Here is an 18,227-nt window from a genome sequence, read left to right on the forward strand (position 1 = left end):
CTAAACCCCTTTTTTGACTTGAAAAGCACTGAGTGGCTTTTAGCTCTGCAGGTCCACTCCTTCCCTGGTCTCCAGCTGTCCTAAAGTCTGCTGACACGGCATGCGATTAACATATACTTTCACACCGCAGCTTTTAAACAGAGTTTCACCATGCCATATGTGTTCAAAACTAACTTTCTATTAGTGTTGCAGCATTAGAATTAACTGTTATGTCTCGGGATAAACAGAAGCATCATATGATGTATGCTGATGTATTCAATTACCTCACTTAATATCACGACTGCCATGGAACTATTTGAGTACTTAAAAGGGAGCTTCCTGGCAACCTCAACCATTTCCTTAAGTAGTAAAAGCTGTCTCCGTTCCGTTAGACATTAAAGTGCCATTTGACTTAATCACTGATAGGTTTGACTTAAGTCAGTGTTACCAAAATCTGGACACAAAGCAGTTTCATACTGCGATAGTTACTTAAAGGGATAGTTCACCCCAAAAAATAAAAAATGTCAACCTTTTGTATTTCTCAACCAGTATGCTGTCAGACTCATTCCTATTTTATTTATGTATATATGTATATGTATACAGTATTGTGCAAAAGTCTTAGGCCACTGGTATTTTCACCAACAAAAAAATGGTTTTAAGTCAGTTATTTCTATCTTTTGCGGTACTGTGTCAGTATCAGTTTTCATTTCCAAACATTATTTTTGCTATTCATTGTAATAATCCAGTGAGATTTTTTGTTTGCACAAGGAGTCTGACAGCAGCCAGTGCTCCACACAGAGATCTGATCTCACCATAATTTAGTCTGTCTGGAATAACAAGAAGAAACAGAACAAACTGAGACAGACGAAATCCAGAAGAACTTGCACTTGCACTTGCACATACTTCAAATATTTATACTTTTTTTAAATAAAAATAAATAACATTATACAGGTTTAGAACAACAAGAGGGTGAGTAAATAATGTAATAATTTTCTTTCTTTCTTTTTTTTCTTTTTTTTTTTTTGTTGAGCAAACTACTGTATCCCTTTAAGATGGCTAGCATATTTAAATAGACTTGCAGGCAATCAGTCAGACCGCAGAGGAAGGCTATGATTTATCTGGTTGAGCTGTTTCACTTCGTCCTCTATATTTAACTGACTCTTAAATATATACTTCTGAACTTCATTTCATTGGATTCCGTGGGTGAAAAACTGAACGAAAAAGAAACTTCCTTTTGCCATTCCCTATCCATTTACCCCCTCTAAACTTTTTTTTTTTTTCTCATCTAGAGTTGCGCAGTCTGTGCCAAAGACGAACTGAAGAATTAACAAGCTCAAATGCTGCTGGTGTGTTTCTCTCACACAACCCCCATGCTTACTGGGGCATTACAGCCAAACAAACCTTCTGCCATTTTTCACAGCCCCTTGAGTTGTCGCAATCCCAGGCAGATCAATAGGTCAGGTGACAAGATCACATACAGGTTAGTGAATGTGTGAGGTGCCAAACTAACAACTCAGCCTAGAAGGTCGTCCTCTGTAGACATTTATGTGAAAGTTTGGCCTTTGTATTGTTAGAAAGTGACTACTTTGGTTTGCCCTTCTGGTGAAGCATGCTGTTTTGTCCTTGGTCTGAATCGGTATCCGATGGTTTTCCAACAAACCAAAAATAATTCAAAATATCCTATATGCTCAGAAGTTTAGTGAAAGATATTTGACGGTGTTCCTTAAAAAACAATCCCAATCCAAAACATATAGAACAAAAGCACATTAATTTTTCATAAACAACAACAAAAAAAGCATATGAAATATTCCAGTAAATAAAGGCTTTTTTAATAAACCTACTGATATTAGGATATCAGAAATTGATGCAAGGAGGGTGTATTTGAGGATAACTTTTTTTTTTTCTACAGATTTGCATAACCAAATTTGTAAAATAACTGAATAGCATATGGAAAATCATTTTCATTATATGGCATATTTCCACTAGGAATTAGTGCAGTCAGGTCAGGATGCGTTAATGACATCTGCTGGTGTGGTTCTCTAACTTGCCTCTGATCAGACAGATATGCAGTGTATGCAGATGTTCAAAAGTTATTCTTGTAGATCAGTGATTCTTAACCAGGGCGTTGAGGCCAGCTAGGGGGCTTCAACAAATGTTTAAGGGGGCCGCAGAATTATTTCAAATAAGAAATGGCCGACTTGGCATTAGATTAAAAATAATATAAAGTGCAAACTCAGAAATTGAGTTAATAAAATGCATATTTACAAGTCTTACCAAGTTGCTAACATAATGTATTTTATATATATATATATATATATATATATATATATATATATATATATATATATATATATATATATATATATATATATATATATATATATAAGTCTGTGTTATTGCAGCTTCTTATCTCAAGATTAGGATTGTTTTCAATTCCACAGTATAAGTGAATTGATATGGAGATCCATACTGAGAATCCATGTTCTGAATTTAACCCATCCAGGTGCACACACAGCAGTGAACACACACCTGTGGTATTGCTGGCCTGAGACTCAAACCCACAACCTTAGGGTTAGGAGTCAAACTCTCTAGCCACTAGGCCACAACTTTCTCATTATTATATGGCATATAGAATTATATGGCATATATAATTACAGTTGAGAAAAATAATTTTCATAACCCAAACATTAATAACAAATATAACACATTAATGTTCATAATTGCAAAATTGGTTCATTGACTTCTGGAAGTCGAAGCATCAGTGTTTTCTCGGTCCAGGGTCGTTCGGAGCTGGATTTTCTCACTATTGTGAAATGGAAACCCCGAACTGGAGCACGAGCAGAGCGTGGTTACAGAACGCTATGAGCAGGTTAAGGAAATAACTCCCGTCCACTTATACATGCTGATCCAGTCCGGGTTCCATTCTGTATTTTGTTTTGGAAAATAAGTTATCTTATAATAATTACTTTTATGGAACTGTTGTATATCACGTTCATGTTGTAGTAGCCTACTGAAGATCAACACGGTTTTGATTGCATACAGATATTCAGTATAAACACCGTGTGGTATCCTACTTCTTGGTTATGTAATATGGGGGGAAATATGTTCTTTTAAAAGACTGTTAAAATATTAAGTAATAAAATGCAGTTCATTCCTCATACTAAAAACATGAGCCCTTAAACCATTTATTTGCATAAACAAGCATAACAGACGGAGGAGTTTCCAAAATCATCTTCCATGTCTCCTCAGAGCGCAAGCCCCCTGTGATTCTCTTCTTCTGCTGCTGCAGCTAACGGCTGTTCAAACATTCGCGAGCTGTCTTTCTCCTCAGAGCGTCAAACCAAGAATGTCAGGCGTCTATGTCTAGGTTTTGTTTAAAGTCTGAAGCTATTCTCTTTAAGTCTGAGCTTGGTTATCAAGGAGACCAAGTAGGCATTCCTCAGTGTGAATATCCTTTGAGTAAAGTCAACATCATCTGAGTCTTCTGTCTCCGCGCTCGCCTTCAATCAATCTCGCGCTCCGCGGGCACGGGACTATCGGCGGTCTCCACATCTCCTCAGTGGGAATGGATACGGCGTCTTTGCGCTCTTTTAATCGTGAATGGACCCCAAAATAGACAAGTTTGGTTGATTAATGCTTCTGTTTGTTTTCACCTTCTTTTCCCGTTCTTTGACTGCGTTTTAGCCCTGGTACTAGACTCTAAACTTGTGTTTGGACAGGCAAAGAAAGGGAAATGATGGACAAAGACGGACTGGTTGTACTGTTAGTTTTGTTGAACGTGCTTTTTGTATATACTGATGCGTTCAGAAGAGATACCGCAGAGAGACAGTCGAGATCCGAGGGGGGTTTCTGCCGGGTCTTGCGGACGCAGACTCGGGGCGCTCGGAGAGACGGACAGAACGAGTTTCGCCTCAGAGTTGAAGGAGATCCAGAAACGTACCAACCCGGGAGCACTTACAGAGGTTAGAGGTCACAACATGTTGCTGTTTGGCCAATTTAAGAGGCATTTAGTGCACCCCTGGGTGAAAACAACATGTGTGGAGTTTGTAAATATTGGTGCGTAAAACGTCAACTTTAGTTCTTCCGCAAGTAAACAAGGTTGGCTAACGCTAATATGCTGAAAAGCGTTTTATATGGTGTATATGAGTACATATTATTGGAGAGAGTTTTAAAAAACCAAGCAAAGCCTAGCATGTTCACCAAAGAGGATCAAAAAGGTGACTGTGAGTTTAACACATTGTTTAAACGCTTTGTCTTTTTTTTTTTTTTTTGGTTGGATGCCATATTTCGATATATAATATTCACAAATTTGTATGCTTACAGTAGGTTAAACGTACAATTTATAGCTTTACTGTAAATTAGTGTCAAGTATGAAAAGTGCTGTAGTTACAACACTGCCATACTATAACACTAATAGAAATGTACTATTGGATATTTTGAATGGACACTTTGCGCATGGATTTATTTTGATGATCACTTTCATGTGTTCAAATCTCACTTAAAACATTTTCATTTAAAACACTGAACACTGAATGACAAATCTAGTAATATTTTAAACTCTTAGTGTGTGACCCCATCAAGTGTTGCAAATGTATTCTGTATTGTTCAGTCCCTTTTTTGTATAAAAGCGTGTTACAGCAGCAATGTCTGGTCAGTCCTTTTTTAATGTAGATTTAATTTGTGAATTTTATAGATTTAATATTGTCATACACTGTCAAATTAAACCTCCTGATTCAGATGAAACCAGTTCTGTAATTTAATGTCCATTATAATTGGGTTTTCCAGGTTCTCCAGTTGAAATGCACTTGCACAACCCATACACTTACATTCAAACGTACTGTACCTGCCAATTGTGAGAGCATTTTGCGACTTGCTCTGGCACACTGTTGAGATCTGACCTACTGTTAAGCCCATTTCTGGTATCTCTAACCTATATTCTGTTCTCTCTCTTTCTCTCTATTCAGTGAGTTTGCATGCCTCCAGCCCATCTTACTTTCGTGGCTTTACCCTCATTGCTCTGAAGGAAGGAAGGGAGGGCATCACTCCTGATGATTACGCTGGCACCTTCAAGGTGAGGGTTTTGCAGTGACCCCGTATAACCGCCTTGAACTGTGGCAGTCAAAGATGACAGTTTAATTTGCAGTCTCTGCAAAATTAGCAGTTTATGTCGGGTTGAGTTGGCACATATGTATTTAGACGTGGTAGGTTTAGGAAGAAAAATGACCATTAACCCTTAGATGCTTGAGAAAAAAATGTCTTCAAAACAAGAGTGTGATCATAGCCATATTTTTATTCTTTCTCAAAATTATAACTTGGTGCATCAACACTTTTATTGGCCAGATTAATTTTATGCTATCATAAAAAAAAAAATAGAAAAAACATATGAAGAGGAAAGCTACGGAATTAATAATCCTTGTACTCTTTTTGTTTTTATACTATATATATATATAAAATATATAAAAAATTTTTTTTTTTTTTCTTTCTTTCTTGTTTTTACTGACTCTAAAAAGTGTCTTTCAAACTTTCTTTACCCATACCCCCCCCCTGGTTTACCCCCCCCCCCCCCACCATAATGAAAAAAAAATTATGGAATTAAAGGTCAAAGGGAATCACCCCGATTAGATAAAAAAGGCTGTAGTGGATGGCATGCATCAAACGTTTAAGTGTTTTAAGGATTTCAGATCCATCTTTTGCCAGCAAGCAGAACTGTGTGAAGTAGTCTCAGACATGCTGCTCCTCATTGGAAACACACTGACCGTCTCAGAGCCGTGTCCTTTCTGAAAGACAGGACCCCTATCATTTAGTGCTCTCCACATCAAGCCGCAGTGCTTGCCAGACTGAAGCAGGAAGGCTTTCTCCCCCCAGATCTCATTAGTTGTGGTCGGCGCTCTGCACTCCTTACCGCTGTGTTTTTTCAGCGCTCAGATTGCCTGGCGGATGTTAGCAGACATTCTCTGTTGAGGTCTTAAACTGGGGATTCTCGTCCTGACAGACTAAATTGAGTGACCGAAAAACACAATAAAGGCAACTGTGAAAGGACAAGACACAAAATTACAAAAGCTGTGGTTTTGTTCTAAATGCATATGGACCAATTATGAAAAATAATGTTTGAGATGTTGAAAATGAAAATTCTTTTTAAAATGCTTAAAACACAAGTGCACTTTTTTTTTTATTTAATCTTTGTATTCAAATCTTTGCTTTTATACATTTTAGTTTTTTTTTTACGTTTATGTAATTTTTGTAGTTGACTCTAAAAAGTAGCTTTCAGACACTGTTCATGGCATTAGTTTGTTTGTTTTGCAAGTGAATCATGCATTTATCTTAGGGTTGCACCATTTGATCTTGACTTGCATTTAAAAAAAGTCGAAATATGACTATGCATATTGCATTAATAATTTCATGTTGTACAATTTTATTGTCTTCCTGTGTGTTGGTTATGCCACACTGACTCTCATTTGGTGCATATATATGTGTGTGTGTGTGTGTGTGTGTGTATCTGGATTTAGATTGGATTTAATGTTATATTTATGTAAATTTCTATTTTATTTGAAACCTGATTTTTTTTTTTGAATAGGAATCTTAACCATAAAATATACTTGAATTTTACTTAAATATTTTGGTTACTAAAATTCAAAAATGTAAAATATTTTTCAATCTCTATTTTACTGAAGCCTTGTTTATATTTTCTGTATGAAGTTTTGAATGGAAAAGTCCAGGATTTAAAAAATGAGCAGCATCTAATTTTTTTTTATATATTTATATATATACAACATATTGTGATATAATGTCTGAGAGAAACATTAACATGTCCTCTGTAGTATAATGACACAATTTATAACATGAGAATCTATTTTTTACAAGCCCAAGTTTAGCAGGGAGCTCGACACATTTATTAGGTTGCTCTTGTGTAATGTAATTTTTGCCAATTGAAAATGATTGCATTCAAATTTGCTGGGTGAAGCTTTAAATCTAAGAGATGTTCATTCTACTTCAGTTCAGTAATTTGATCAGTAACCCTGACCGTGACCTGCCTTATCTCCAGGGTAAAACCTTTCTGGGTGTTTGCTGCATTAAATTTAGCTGTTTACATTGAAGGGTTTCAGATGTTAAACCTCATTCTGAGTTGTTTGCTACCCATGTCAGTTAACCGTGCCTTTCAAAATATTTATATTCATCAGTCATCACGACAGTTCACATACAAAGCTGTTGCACTTCTTATGCTAGCACAATCTGACAAACACCTCTTAAGCCAAACCAGCATGCTCGAAATAAGCGTTGTGATATCTCGCCATTCGTTATACTTAATCTCTCCAAGGAACCTCTTGAAGATGGACGTCCCTAATTCCTTCAGGAGATATGGCTATTCACTCAAGCCACAGAGTTTTGTGCTTGCTAGAGGAACAAACTGAAAGAGGGAGAGTTTAAGAGAGCAAACCGAAAACTGCTTTCACTGTCCCTCATGAGCTAGGCCACACAGTCTCGCCAGGAGCCACAATTGAAACAAACACGCCTCTCCTCTCCTCTGTTTTGAACAACTTTCCCCCAGCTGGTTTGCAGCATTTTTAAGGCAGCCATTACAGCCCCTTTTTACCCAGGAAACAATGCTGCTTGGCCCGCATTTCCTCTTTTAAAATAAACAACTTGTAGAGCAACTGTTGCACAGTCCTACAGCTCAAGCATATCTTTACAAAGTTTAGCATAGTTTCAGAAGTTTTTAGTCTGAACAAGGGTGCGACAAGGTTGCTTGAGATGCCAAAATTGCAGCTTTTACTTTCTTTGCAGAAGTGAAGGACAGAATCAGAGGATACTGTTTGCAGATTTGGGTTTGCATGACTGTATGCGTGTGGAAGAGTGGAAAGTGGAAATGGAGAGAACGAGAGAGAGAGAGTGAGAAAACTTAGGATTTTACTCTTCGATGGACATTTGGCAGTGATTTTGTGTTGAAACATGCAAACAAAATTGTAATTTTCCACCCCCACTGGAATTTCCCATCACTTGGAGAATGTGATTTTACAAACAGTAGCGATAATATATATCCGGAAGACATATATGACATGTACTTTTATTTATTTATTTATTTTTAACTTATAAAAATGTGCAAAAGTACATATGGGACAAATAATAATAATAATATATTCTTTTTTAGCTCTTTTCTATAAATTATAGGATGAATTTACTAAATGGTTTTGCATGAGGTATTTCAGGGCAAAAACCTGCATTTTTTTGTTTGTTTTGTTTTTCAGCTGTCATTCTTTTTAACATAAATACACAAATTTATTTGATTTTCTATGTAAATTAAGCTTATTATATAACTTTTTTTCACAAAGCTCAATGCTATTTGCTTGGCGCAATTAACTTCACAATATTACTAGGCCTACCTGAGGAAAGCGAGTGATTAAACAATGTTATTAAAAATGGAAGTTTACATTACATTTTTAGTTGTAATGGAAGCAGTAATTCATTGAATGATGACGAATGATAAAGAAGAGTGTTAAAATCAGGCATTTAATGAACATTTTTAAAAGCCAATTTTTGTGTGTGGATTAGAGCAGTGCATTTTTCACAATTACTGTTTTTTTTTTTTTTAAGTTCCAACAAATGTTGAAGAGCATAGTAGTTAAGAATGTCAAAATGTTGCCTCGTAGGTTAACATGAGCTCTAGGTTTTAGAAGCACAGAACTGTCAGTTACAAATATTTGTCCTCTGCACTGAAAGATGTTGAAAGGGCTGTCATGTATGGTTAGTCATCTTGGCCCACAAAATCAAATATTCTACATCACAGAGCTTATTTATGGTACAACTTTACTGTTTAGTTGGAAAATGTTGCATAATTGAAAAAAAAAAAAAAAAATTAGATTCTTAGAGTTTTGAATGCCTTTTGTTTTGTTTTATTTCCATAGCTCTCCTATAAAATGAAAAATGATTTACTTGTGCTGTTTCAAATGTCCTATACTGCAATGAAACACACAGAGAACTTTTCAAAGTTTTTCATATGAATCTTTGCCATAAAATTACTTTTACATTTACGCATTTAGCAGACGCTTTTATCCAAAGCAACTTGCAGTGAAAGCAGGCTATACATTTCTTGATTTTTTTAACAGTATGTATGTTCTCTGGGAATTGAACCTACAACCTTTTTGCGCTGCTAATGCAATGCTCTACCACAGAGCAACAGGAACTGTATATATATATACAACTATTTATGTTTCCAAAAGATTTATGTTCTTTAGAAAAAAAAAAGAAAACAATTTATCATAGTTTTCACAAAACATTAAGCAGCAGAACTGTTTACAGCATAATGATAATAATAAGAAATGTTTCTTGAGCACCAATTCAGCATACTAGAATGATTTCTGTAGGATCATGATATTCTGAAGGATCATATTATCTACATAACAGGAATAAATTACATTAAAAACATTATATAAAATATGTTATGAAATATAAAAATGTTATAAATATAAAAAAAATAACTGCTTCTAATAATAATGTTGCACATTAATTATTTTTTCACTGCCTTTTTTCTTTTTTTTTTTCTTTTAAAAACATTAAATAAGTTACAATGTTCCCTGTTCCACAGCTTATTGATGAAAGTGACACGCAGTTTATGACCAGCTGCCCCCCAGCCGTCACAGAGAGCATTCCCAGAAGACGCACAAGGATACAGGTGTTCTGGACAGCGCCACCTTCTGGCAGTGGTTGTGTCATTCTCAAGTGAGTTATTGAATAGAATTTAGAATTTTTATTTGTATTATTATTCTGGTCTTGGATAGCAATAAATGAATGAGAATCCATGGATTTAGGCTGAAAGATAAAGTCTGTGGTACTGAACTGATAGAAAAGAAAACAGACTCTCTATACTGACTCTATATTGAGTTTAGTGTCTACAATACAATACTGAGTCTGAGCGCTTGTCTCATTTAGTCAGCGTTATATCAGTCACGTTCTGCAAAAGTATTGAAAAAGGAAAACAGTCTTTTTCAATCATATCTTAAGCTGAGTGAAAATAAATAAATTTAGGGCCATCGATAGAAGATAGATGTTGATAATTTATTGTATGTTAATCTTAAGCCATTGAAATTGCCCTTGAGTGTTCCCATCATTCATAGGAGGCTGCGAATCAGATGATTATGAAAATGAAAAAAACTTTGAAAGCTTTAAAATATTCTCAGAATCCAAACAACATCCTCCCACTTGAGTTTCCTTACATACATCAAGCACACAACAGTGGTCTTCAACCAAACAAAATCTGGATGATCTGTCGGTGTTGTGATGTCAGTGTTTCCACTCCACCCCCTCATGCTTTCATGCTGTCTATGTATCTTCATCTCTCTTTCTCCCACTCCTTTTGAGGTTATAAACAACTTAAAGTGCATTTGATGCATTAAAGACATCTGAAAGTCTGCCTTTCTGCTCTAGTTGGACACGTTGCGGTGCGTATATGCATTTTTCCACATTATGGGTGCCAACCCTCGGAACACCCTTTACAACATCTCTCACTTTCTGAAAGCCTTTTGAATGTCACTCTTTTGGCCTGTTTACACTTGTTGTGAACCAGTGAGGTGTATAATACCAGGAGAAAGCTATCCGAAAGCTTCATTTTAATGGGAAGTATGCCATTTGATATCTGCCAGTTTTGCTCATGGACACTGGACTGTTCTGGACTGTTTTTGAGCCAATCACCTGAGCCCTTGAAAGGCTTCAAATATTGCAAGTGTAACTCACATGTGCTTGTCTGACATGCAAGAACCAATGAGTTTTGTTCTAAGGTGTCACGTAAACTCTTTTAAGGTTCCACAAGAACCAGTGAGATTTGTTCTTGGGCATCACGCAAGCACATTTGAGGTTTCGCAAGAACTAATTAGGTTTGTTTTCATATATCATTCAAGCATGTTTGAGGTGCTTCAAGAACCAATAAGGTTTTTTCTCATGTGTCAAGTTCGGTCATGCATTTGTGTCTCTTCAGAAGACCTGCTCTGCGTCCAAATATCTCAGAAAAACAGGTGAAAAGTGTCCGGCTGACCTACTACTTTTTCTGAGATTCTGAAGTGTGCATGGATACTCATTGGACACTTTATTCATACTACCCACATTAATAAAACTATATTGATTTTTTTTATTTTACAAATTTATGAATTGATTTTTACATCAAATGTAGTATCTACTAGACATTATGCAATTTTGAACCAGATTTGGATTATGCCACTCCACTCGTATGGATTACTTTTACAATATCTTTATGAACTTTTTGAAGATTTTTCAAAGTTTTTGTGGAATGGACTTTTGATGGAGAAACAGAAATCTCTCAGGTTTAAATATAAGGTTCAAATAACTTCATTTGTGTTTCAAAAAAGAATCAAAGTCTTCTGGATTTGAAATAACGTGAGGGTGAATAATTGATGACAGAATTTTCATTTTCGGGTAAATTTGCAACAATATCACATGGTAATTCATGTCTATTTTACATTTGGGGAATTAGTGGCTATTTCATAATATGTACAATCTCATTCATACACTGAGATGATTTGCTTACACCCCATTGACTTATATTTAGGGTTAGGGTTAGGGGTGTATTATGCTTACATTTTATTTTCCTTAAAATTGTACATGTTCACACAATGTTAATACAAGATTGCCATATTGTAAATATTTTTCTTGTGAGATCTGGTTGGAACTAAACCTTTAAACCCTTTATTGTAGTGCAATGGATGAGCGATAGTTGAGTAGGCGATCCTTAATATTCTTGCAGTATATTAAGTATATTTCTATTTATACATTGCAGTGATGTAACTGCGTAAATAAGCCCCTGAATGTATTTTTAGTTTACTTAGTAGCAGTTGTGAAATTAAATAGATGTAGAAACAATTAAAACCTTCACATTGTGAGTATTTATGAGTTAGCGTCCTCTTGCACAGTTTTCTCATCCTCTCCTGTTCTCTTTCTATGAGCCACAAACTCATCTCTGTCCCCCATCCCCTGTCTTTTTAACTTCTCAGAAAGAAACGCAGTCTCTCCTCCACCTCACTTTGAACCCATATCACCTACCCAGGTCTCGTCTTCGTCCATCTGTTAACTCAAGGAATTATTATAGCTTTTAATTTACCCATCTGTATTTATTATGGCAGGGATGTCTGTTTTTTTCCAATAAACATTTTTCAGGGAAGCATCTGCTGTGCCAACATGTTGAATCTGCTGTCACTTTGCCTTGGCGTGTCAAAACCGTGGAGGCATTGTACCTTCTAGCACCGGGCCGAAAGCCAGTGCTCAGGCTCCAAAACACAGCTGGCAACAGTGCCCAATGAACATCAAATAAAAAGTGCAATTACATCTGGAATCCCTCCAGCACTTTTCTAGTAAAATGTCATACAGACCAGGTATTGGAAGGAAGTTTTGATCTAGATTTAGTTTCTTTGGTGTCATCAAGCTGTGGAAGGCAGTTAAGATGTGGTAAACATGATGGGTTTTTTTGACAAGCTTTGGGACTCTAGAGATAAATTACTTAGATGAGACGATCAAGACCAGATACCAGCAGAGGAGAAGTCATAAGAAGTTTTTAGAAGAATTGATCAAGACTTGAGCAGTAATACTTTGTTGACCACTGTTAAGGGTCAACACCAACGTCCTACATCATCCACCCGGAATTGCTTCTGTGTACAACAGTGAGCACAATTTGTTTATTTTTCTTACAAAAACGCAACGATTCGCTACAGGAGGCCTTTATTCACCCCTCAGAGCAATTTGAGGCCCTTTTTTATTATGGATGGATGCGCTTTATTTCACTTCTTTTGGACTGATGAACTGCAACACCTGCTGACTGCCATTAAACAGCTTGGAAGATCAAAGTACATTTTTAATATAACTATGACTGGATTCGTCTGAAAGAAGAAAGGCATATACACCTAGGATGCCTTGATGTTGAGTAATTCATGGGCTAATATTCGATTTTGAGTTAACTAACCCTTTAAATTAAATTTTTATGAAACAATTTTACTACAAATATAATAAAATATTATTCATTGTAGTTATATAGATTGTAGTTAATGCATTAATGACGTATACACTTCCTTTTAAAAATTAAAAAATATATATGCATAAGAGTCAGGTTCAAGAATTCATGTTATACAACATGTTTATTTCATTCAAACCTACAGTAATTACATAATTTATAATATTTACTTAGTACAAATACACATTTAGACTTAATTCCACATGATTTGCTTTATTGTTGCTGCTAATTTAGCAAAAAAATTAATTTTTCAGCGAGTCACTTAGCTGTTTTCATACAGTGTTTGATGTGAAAGGAGCTTAAAGAGAAACGGCATTGAAACATTTTCTGTCAAACATTGCGCTAATCTGCAGTAATTCAATAATATATTGATATCCTATGAAATGATCCCACTTTATTCACTACTTATTTAGCTACTAAACTAACAAAAAAATCTGGTGGCAATTCGTTTTGTGTCTTTTGCATTGTGTTTGCAGTGAAAGGGCCATGAAGAGGAACAGCATTCAATGTTCTTTGCTATGTCAAATTGGGTTGTTACTCAATTTCTGCAAATGCGCTTTGTAAAGCCCACATGAGGCAAAAATCTGTCATACTGCAGACACCTTCACATTTTGATAAGGCCAGCACCAGATTCTCTTGTAAGCCTCCCACATAAAACGTGGGATTTTTCTCAGGAGGGCATGGTCAAACCTACATCTTGCCACATCTTTGACTGACAGCAATGGCAATGGGTTCTAGTGGAAAAGTAGCAGGACTCGCCATTGATATTCCACATGGGTCGATCTAAGACGAGTGTGGCCCAGTCTCTAGGATACTCCATCAGCAGCAGCTTTAAAAGAGATCCAAACCTCCAACGCCCCCTGAACATAGATGGTACTCTTGAATACATTTGCTTTTTCTCCAACTCTTGCTAAACATATCGACATCAGTTGATGTCTCTATATCGCTTCATTTTAAAAGCCAAACTCTTTAAAGCAGTCATGATGTTGACTGGAATCATTGAAATATGCTCTAGGGTAGTAGCATTTTGCAAATGTAGCATTATGCATGGAAGCCTTTCTTAAAACGATGCATTGTCTGTTCCCACTACAAAACAATTTTGAATGCAATAATGGTGGTGACATGAATGTAAAAGCGCACTTTCCCAGAACTATATCTAAAAGACAGATAAAAAGTTGGATGAACATTGTAATGTCTTCATTACAGGGCCAGTGTTGTGCAGCGAAGAATCATTTTCTTCCAAGATGAGGGCTCACTTACTAAAAGACTCTGCGAGAAAGGTAATTTTAAAGCCGGGTTTCTCATGCACATTCCCTGCACTGATAAAATTTTCACATCTACAAAGTTTTTTTTTTTTCCCTGAAACAGACCTCTTTTTCTGTCATCTGTTTTTGATGTTTCTAAATCAAATATGCCTTGTAAATGGTTGTGTTTATGCATGCCACATCAATTTGTACATGTTTAATGTTTATATAGAGTGTGTGTGGAAGGATGCACATGTGAATTGTTATGTGGCAATGAAAGGAGACACGTAGATTCTCAGACACAATGGAACCGAAGTTAAATAACTATCATCTTCTGAACATTGCAGATCCATTTGCGACGACTGAAAAACCCATGCAAGAGTGCTGTGCTTGTGGAACAGCCAAATATAGAGTCACTTTCTATGGAAACTGGTCTGAGAAAGTGCATCCCAGAGACTACCCAAGTAAGAACAAACACTTTGTGACACATGAGCACAATAATTGCATCAGTATTGTTATTGTTAATTATTAAGAGTGTTCATTTATTGAAATAAAGCTGGAATGGAGTATAAATACTAAAGAGAATTTAAAAAGCTTAAAAATCAGTGCTTAATTAAATGAGTATTAAAATGGCTAAAGATAAAACTAAAATAAATACAAACAGGCATTATATTAAAAAAATAAACTAATTAAAATAATAAAACCACATTCAGTAACAAATTTAGTACAATTAAAATAAAATCTAATATTATAAAATCTAATTCAAATTAACTAATAATATTTATAAATCAACAAATTAACATGATTCAATATTATAATTATAATAAAATATTTTATTTTAATATAAAAATATCACTTTGTCAGGTAGAAGATTGCCAGACAAAAGACAAATATTATTGAATCATTGGAGATTTGCATCCCTGTTTGCATTTTCCATGTTCTGTTTCAGTTTGAAATAAGTGTTTGAAATCATCCAACATCTTTATAAGTGCAATGTGGCGAAGATTTACACACTCGTATATTTTTTTTGTTTATTAATTGCAAAAATTTAGTTTTAACAGTCAGGTCCTACAAACACATTCTTGATACATTTGGATGCCACGCTGATTTCACATCTCAAACATGAACATTTGAACAAAGTGCCTTGCAGAAAGAGTGAGAACATGGGCAGAGATGGCCAGCAATATCTTTCTCCTGCAGTTTTAGCTCTCAGGGCTGGTTTGCTAATATAACAGTCAGCAGGAGAGCTGGTTCATTTCCTATGTGTGTGGCAGCAATGATCCAATCTGTTATTTACTGTCTGGCAAGCAGGCAGGACTACAGCCTGGGCCGTGATACTTTGTGAGATAAGAGAAGCCAGGCGGATGTTGTCACATAGCGCACTCCTGCTAGTTAATGGGTCTGTGGAAACAGACGTTGATGAATACGGTAGGCTCCTTAAAGAGAGACAAAAGTAAGAGGCTTAGATTTTAAAGACACACACTAGAGAACAAGTTACTTCAGAAGTGCAATTATCTGAGAGGATTTAACATTGTATAAAGCTGTAGCTTGAAAAATCAGTTGTTTGTTCACCACTGTTGTTTCTGTCCCAAAGGACGTGCTAATCATTGGTCGGCTCTCATCGGCGCATCTCACTCGAGAAGCTATGTGTTATGGGAATACGGAGGTTTCGCCAGTGAAGGAGTCAAGCAGGTGGCTGAGTATGGATCACCCGTCAAAATGGAGGAGGAGATTCGACAAAAGGTAGGCCTTCTGGCTAAGTGCGACGAGATGAGATATCAGGATCAGACAGATCAAGTTCAGCTTGAAAGCTAATGTTGAAGTTATTGCACGACTTTCAGACCAATATGTCCTTTTCTTGGGAATAGCAGCAGTTTACCCGACAGGGATTGATTTTTTTAACATTTTTGATTGGCCAGGATTAGGCTCATTACACTTCTGATACTTTTTCAATTTGCTGTTTGTTTAGGATTATTTGAAACCTTGACAAACTAGCCAAACGGGATAAATCTGAATGAATTTTTGCAGAAAGCTTTTTAAGCGAATGAATCATTTTCTTTCTCTTCCACTGATGCTGAAAATCTCTCTTGTGAAGTGCATGACTGCTTTGGTTGCTTGATAAAAGTCAGCTCTAGTCGACAAAATGGAGGAAAACAAATTAATCTGCTTTATTGTCTTTGTTCATGAAAGATCTCATTGTGCTTAAAAGCTATTTCTTCAACTTTTAGCTGACTTGAAGACATATAAAGTTTAATAAGGCATAACAAGACTCGTTTTGGGTGTGAATGACTCACTGATTCAATGATTGATTCAGTCGCTCACAATACATGAAACATTTGTTTGAAATGTTTCAGCCTAATTAATCAAAATCCCCAGTACTGGAAGCAATGCCCTTGCGGAAGTTTTTCATCTTATTGCTTTCACTCCATCAAAAGTTGCATGGCACTCATTTTATGTTTCTGAAGTTCCCTATGCACTCATGGCATCGGAAATAACATGTCAAAGGTTGATCAGTTAACAGAGGGTTCGCCTAGCATCTTAATTAAACGCATTAGTCAGAATCAGCTAATTTTCGCATTGCTGTAATTTAATGTTAATTTCCGCCTCTTGAAAGATACGTTAACAGTAGCATGCAGTCTGAGACGGAAGGTCATTTAGCAGCTTTGTAGGAAGATGTGTGCAGTATAATTCAGCGTTAACACGATGCGCTGCCTCCATGAGGATTTTAAAGGTCATCTGGGAAAGGTTCATACCTTAGATGTTCCCATTTGTCTTTTGCACAATGCACTGTAGGTGGTTTTCACATCTTGACACATCTCAGATTGATGACCTCAGAATCTTTTCAGCTTCAACCCCATGCAAGTAGGACAGACATTTTGTTTTGGACAAATTAATTTCTTATAAATTGAATAAAATGTAATATTATATATTTATTATGTTACAAATAATTACATATTATACTGTATATTGAATTTTATATGTGACCTTGGACAACTAAACCAGTCTGAAGTCTCTGGGGGTTTATTTACAGGAATAACCAAAAATACATTGTATGGTCAAAATTATTGATTTTTCTTTTATGCCAAAAATCATTAGGACATTAAATAAAGATCATGTTTCATGAAGATATTTTGTAAACTCCCTACTGTAAATATATCAACACTTAATTTTTGATTAGCAATATGCATTGCTAAAAACTTACTTACAACTTTAAAGGTTATTTTCTCAGTATTTAGATTTCTTTGCACCCTCAGATTCTAGATTTTTAATTAGTTGTACATCGCCCAAATATTGGCCTATCCTAACAAACCGTATATCAGTGGAAGGCTTATTTATTCAGCTTCCAGATTATGTATAAATCTCAATTTCAAAAAAATTGACCCTTGTGACTGGTTTTGTAGTCCAGGATCACATATGTTATATTAAATTTCATTAAATTTAAATGTAATCATAAATATTATATATTATATTAACTTATGATGTTTTACTAAATCAAGCATATTTCTGCATCATTGCAATATCAGAATGAGAAAGATGCTTCACTTGAGCACTAGATCATAAGATGTCTCATCAGGTTTCATTTGTCACATATTCCTGGAAGCTCTTTGGTTTTGTTGATTGTCTTGGGGCATGGCTGACAAATTTACCCACAATAATTTATTGATTTGTGCTACAGGCACTTTTGTGCTGTCAACATTTGTTTTGTTTGGCAATGCAAACAACTACATTAAAAGTCCTGTCTACACAGTTCTCGCAAAAGACCAGAAAAATCACAATTAGTTTAAACAAGTACAGCAATGAAAAATCAATATTAAAAATACAAAGGCACATAGTGCAAGAACACCAAGACACAATACAAAAGTGCTGTATAAGCCACCGGCCAATAAAGCTACTTTTTTATTATTCCTTTTTTGAAGCTGTCAACTGTCTGTCATTCCAGAATTGATTTTGTTTTCTTCTATCTTGTCCCTTTATTTTACAGCTCTTTTGTGCTTCCA

The 18,227-nt window shown here is 35.7% G+C and overlaps 1 protein-coding gene across 2 annotated transcripts in view; it reads left to right on the forward strand.

Moving 5' to 3' along the window:
* Nucleotides 1-3,241: 3,241 nt before the first annotated feature.
* LOC127946997 (spondin-1) overlaps nucleotides 3,242-18,227 on the forward strand; it is a 51,555-nt gene continuing 36,569 nt past the window's right edge. The window contains exons 1-6 of one of the 2 annotated variants that reach the window (XM_052543873.1): nucleotides 3,242-3,941; nucleotides 4,944-5,050; nucleotides 9,560-9,693; nucleotides 14,192-14,265; nucleotides 14,577-14,693; nucleotides 15,824-15,972. In XM_052543873.1, coding sequence (XP_052399833.1) covers nucleotides 3,713-3,941; nucleotides 4,944-5,050; nucleotides 9,560-9,693; nucleotides 14,192-14,265; nucleotides 14,577-14,693; nucleotides 15,824-15,972 — 810 coding nt within the window. In that variant the 5' untranslated portion in view covers nucleotides 3,242-3,712. The remainder of the gene's footprint in view (nucleotides 3,942-4,943; nucleotides 5,051-9,559; nucleotides 9,694-14,191; nucleotides 14,266-14,576; nucleotides 14,694-15,823; nucleotides 15,973-18,227) is intronic. The other variant, XM_052543872.1, reaches the window with a different exon arrangement.

The sequence above is a fragment of the Carassius gibelio genome, chromosome A25, assembly GCF_023724105.1.
Source record: "Carassius gibelio isolate Cgi1373 ecotype wild population from Czech Republic chromosome A25, carGib1.2-hapl.c, whole genome shotgun sequence".
NCBI classification, from domain to species: Eukaryota; Metazoa; Chordata; class Actinopteri; order Cypriniformes; family Cyprinidae; genus Carassius; species Carassius gibelio.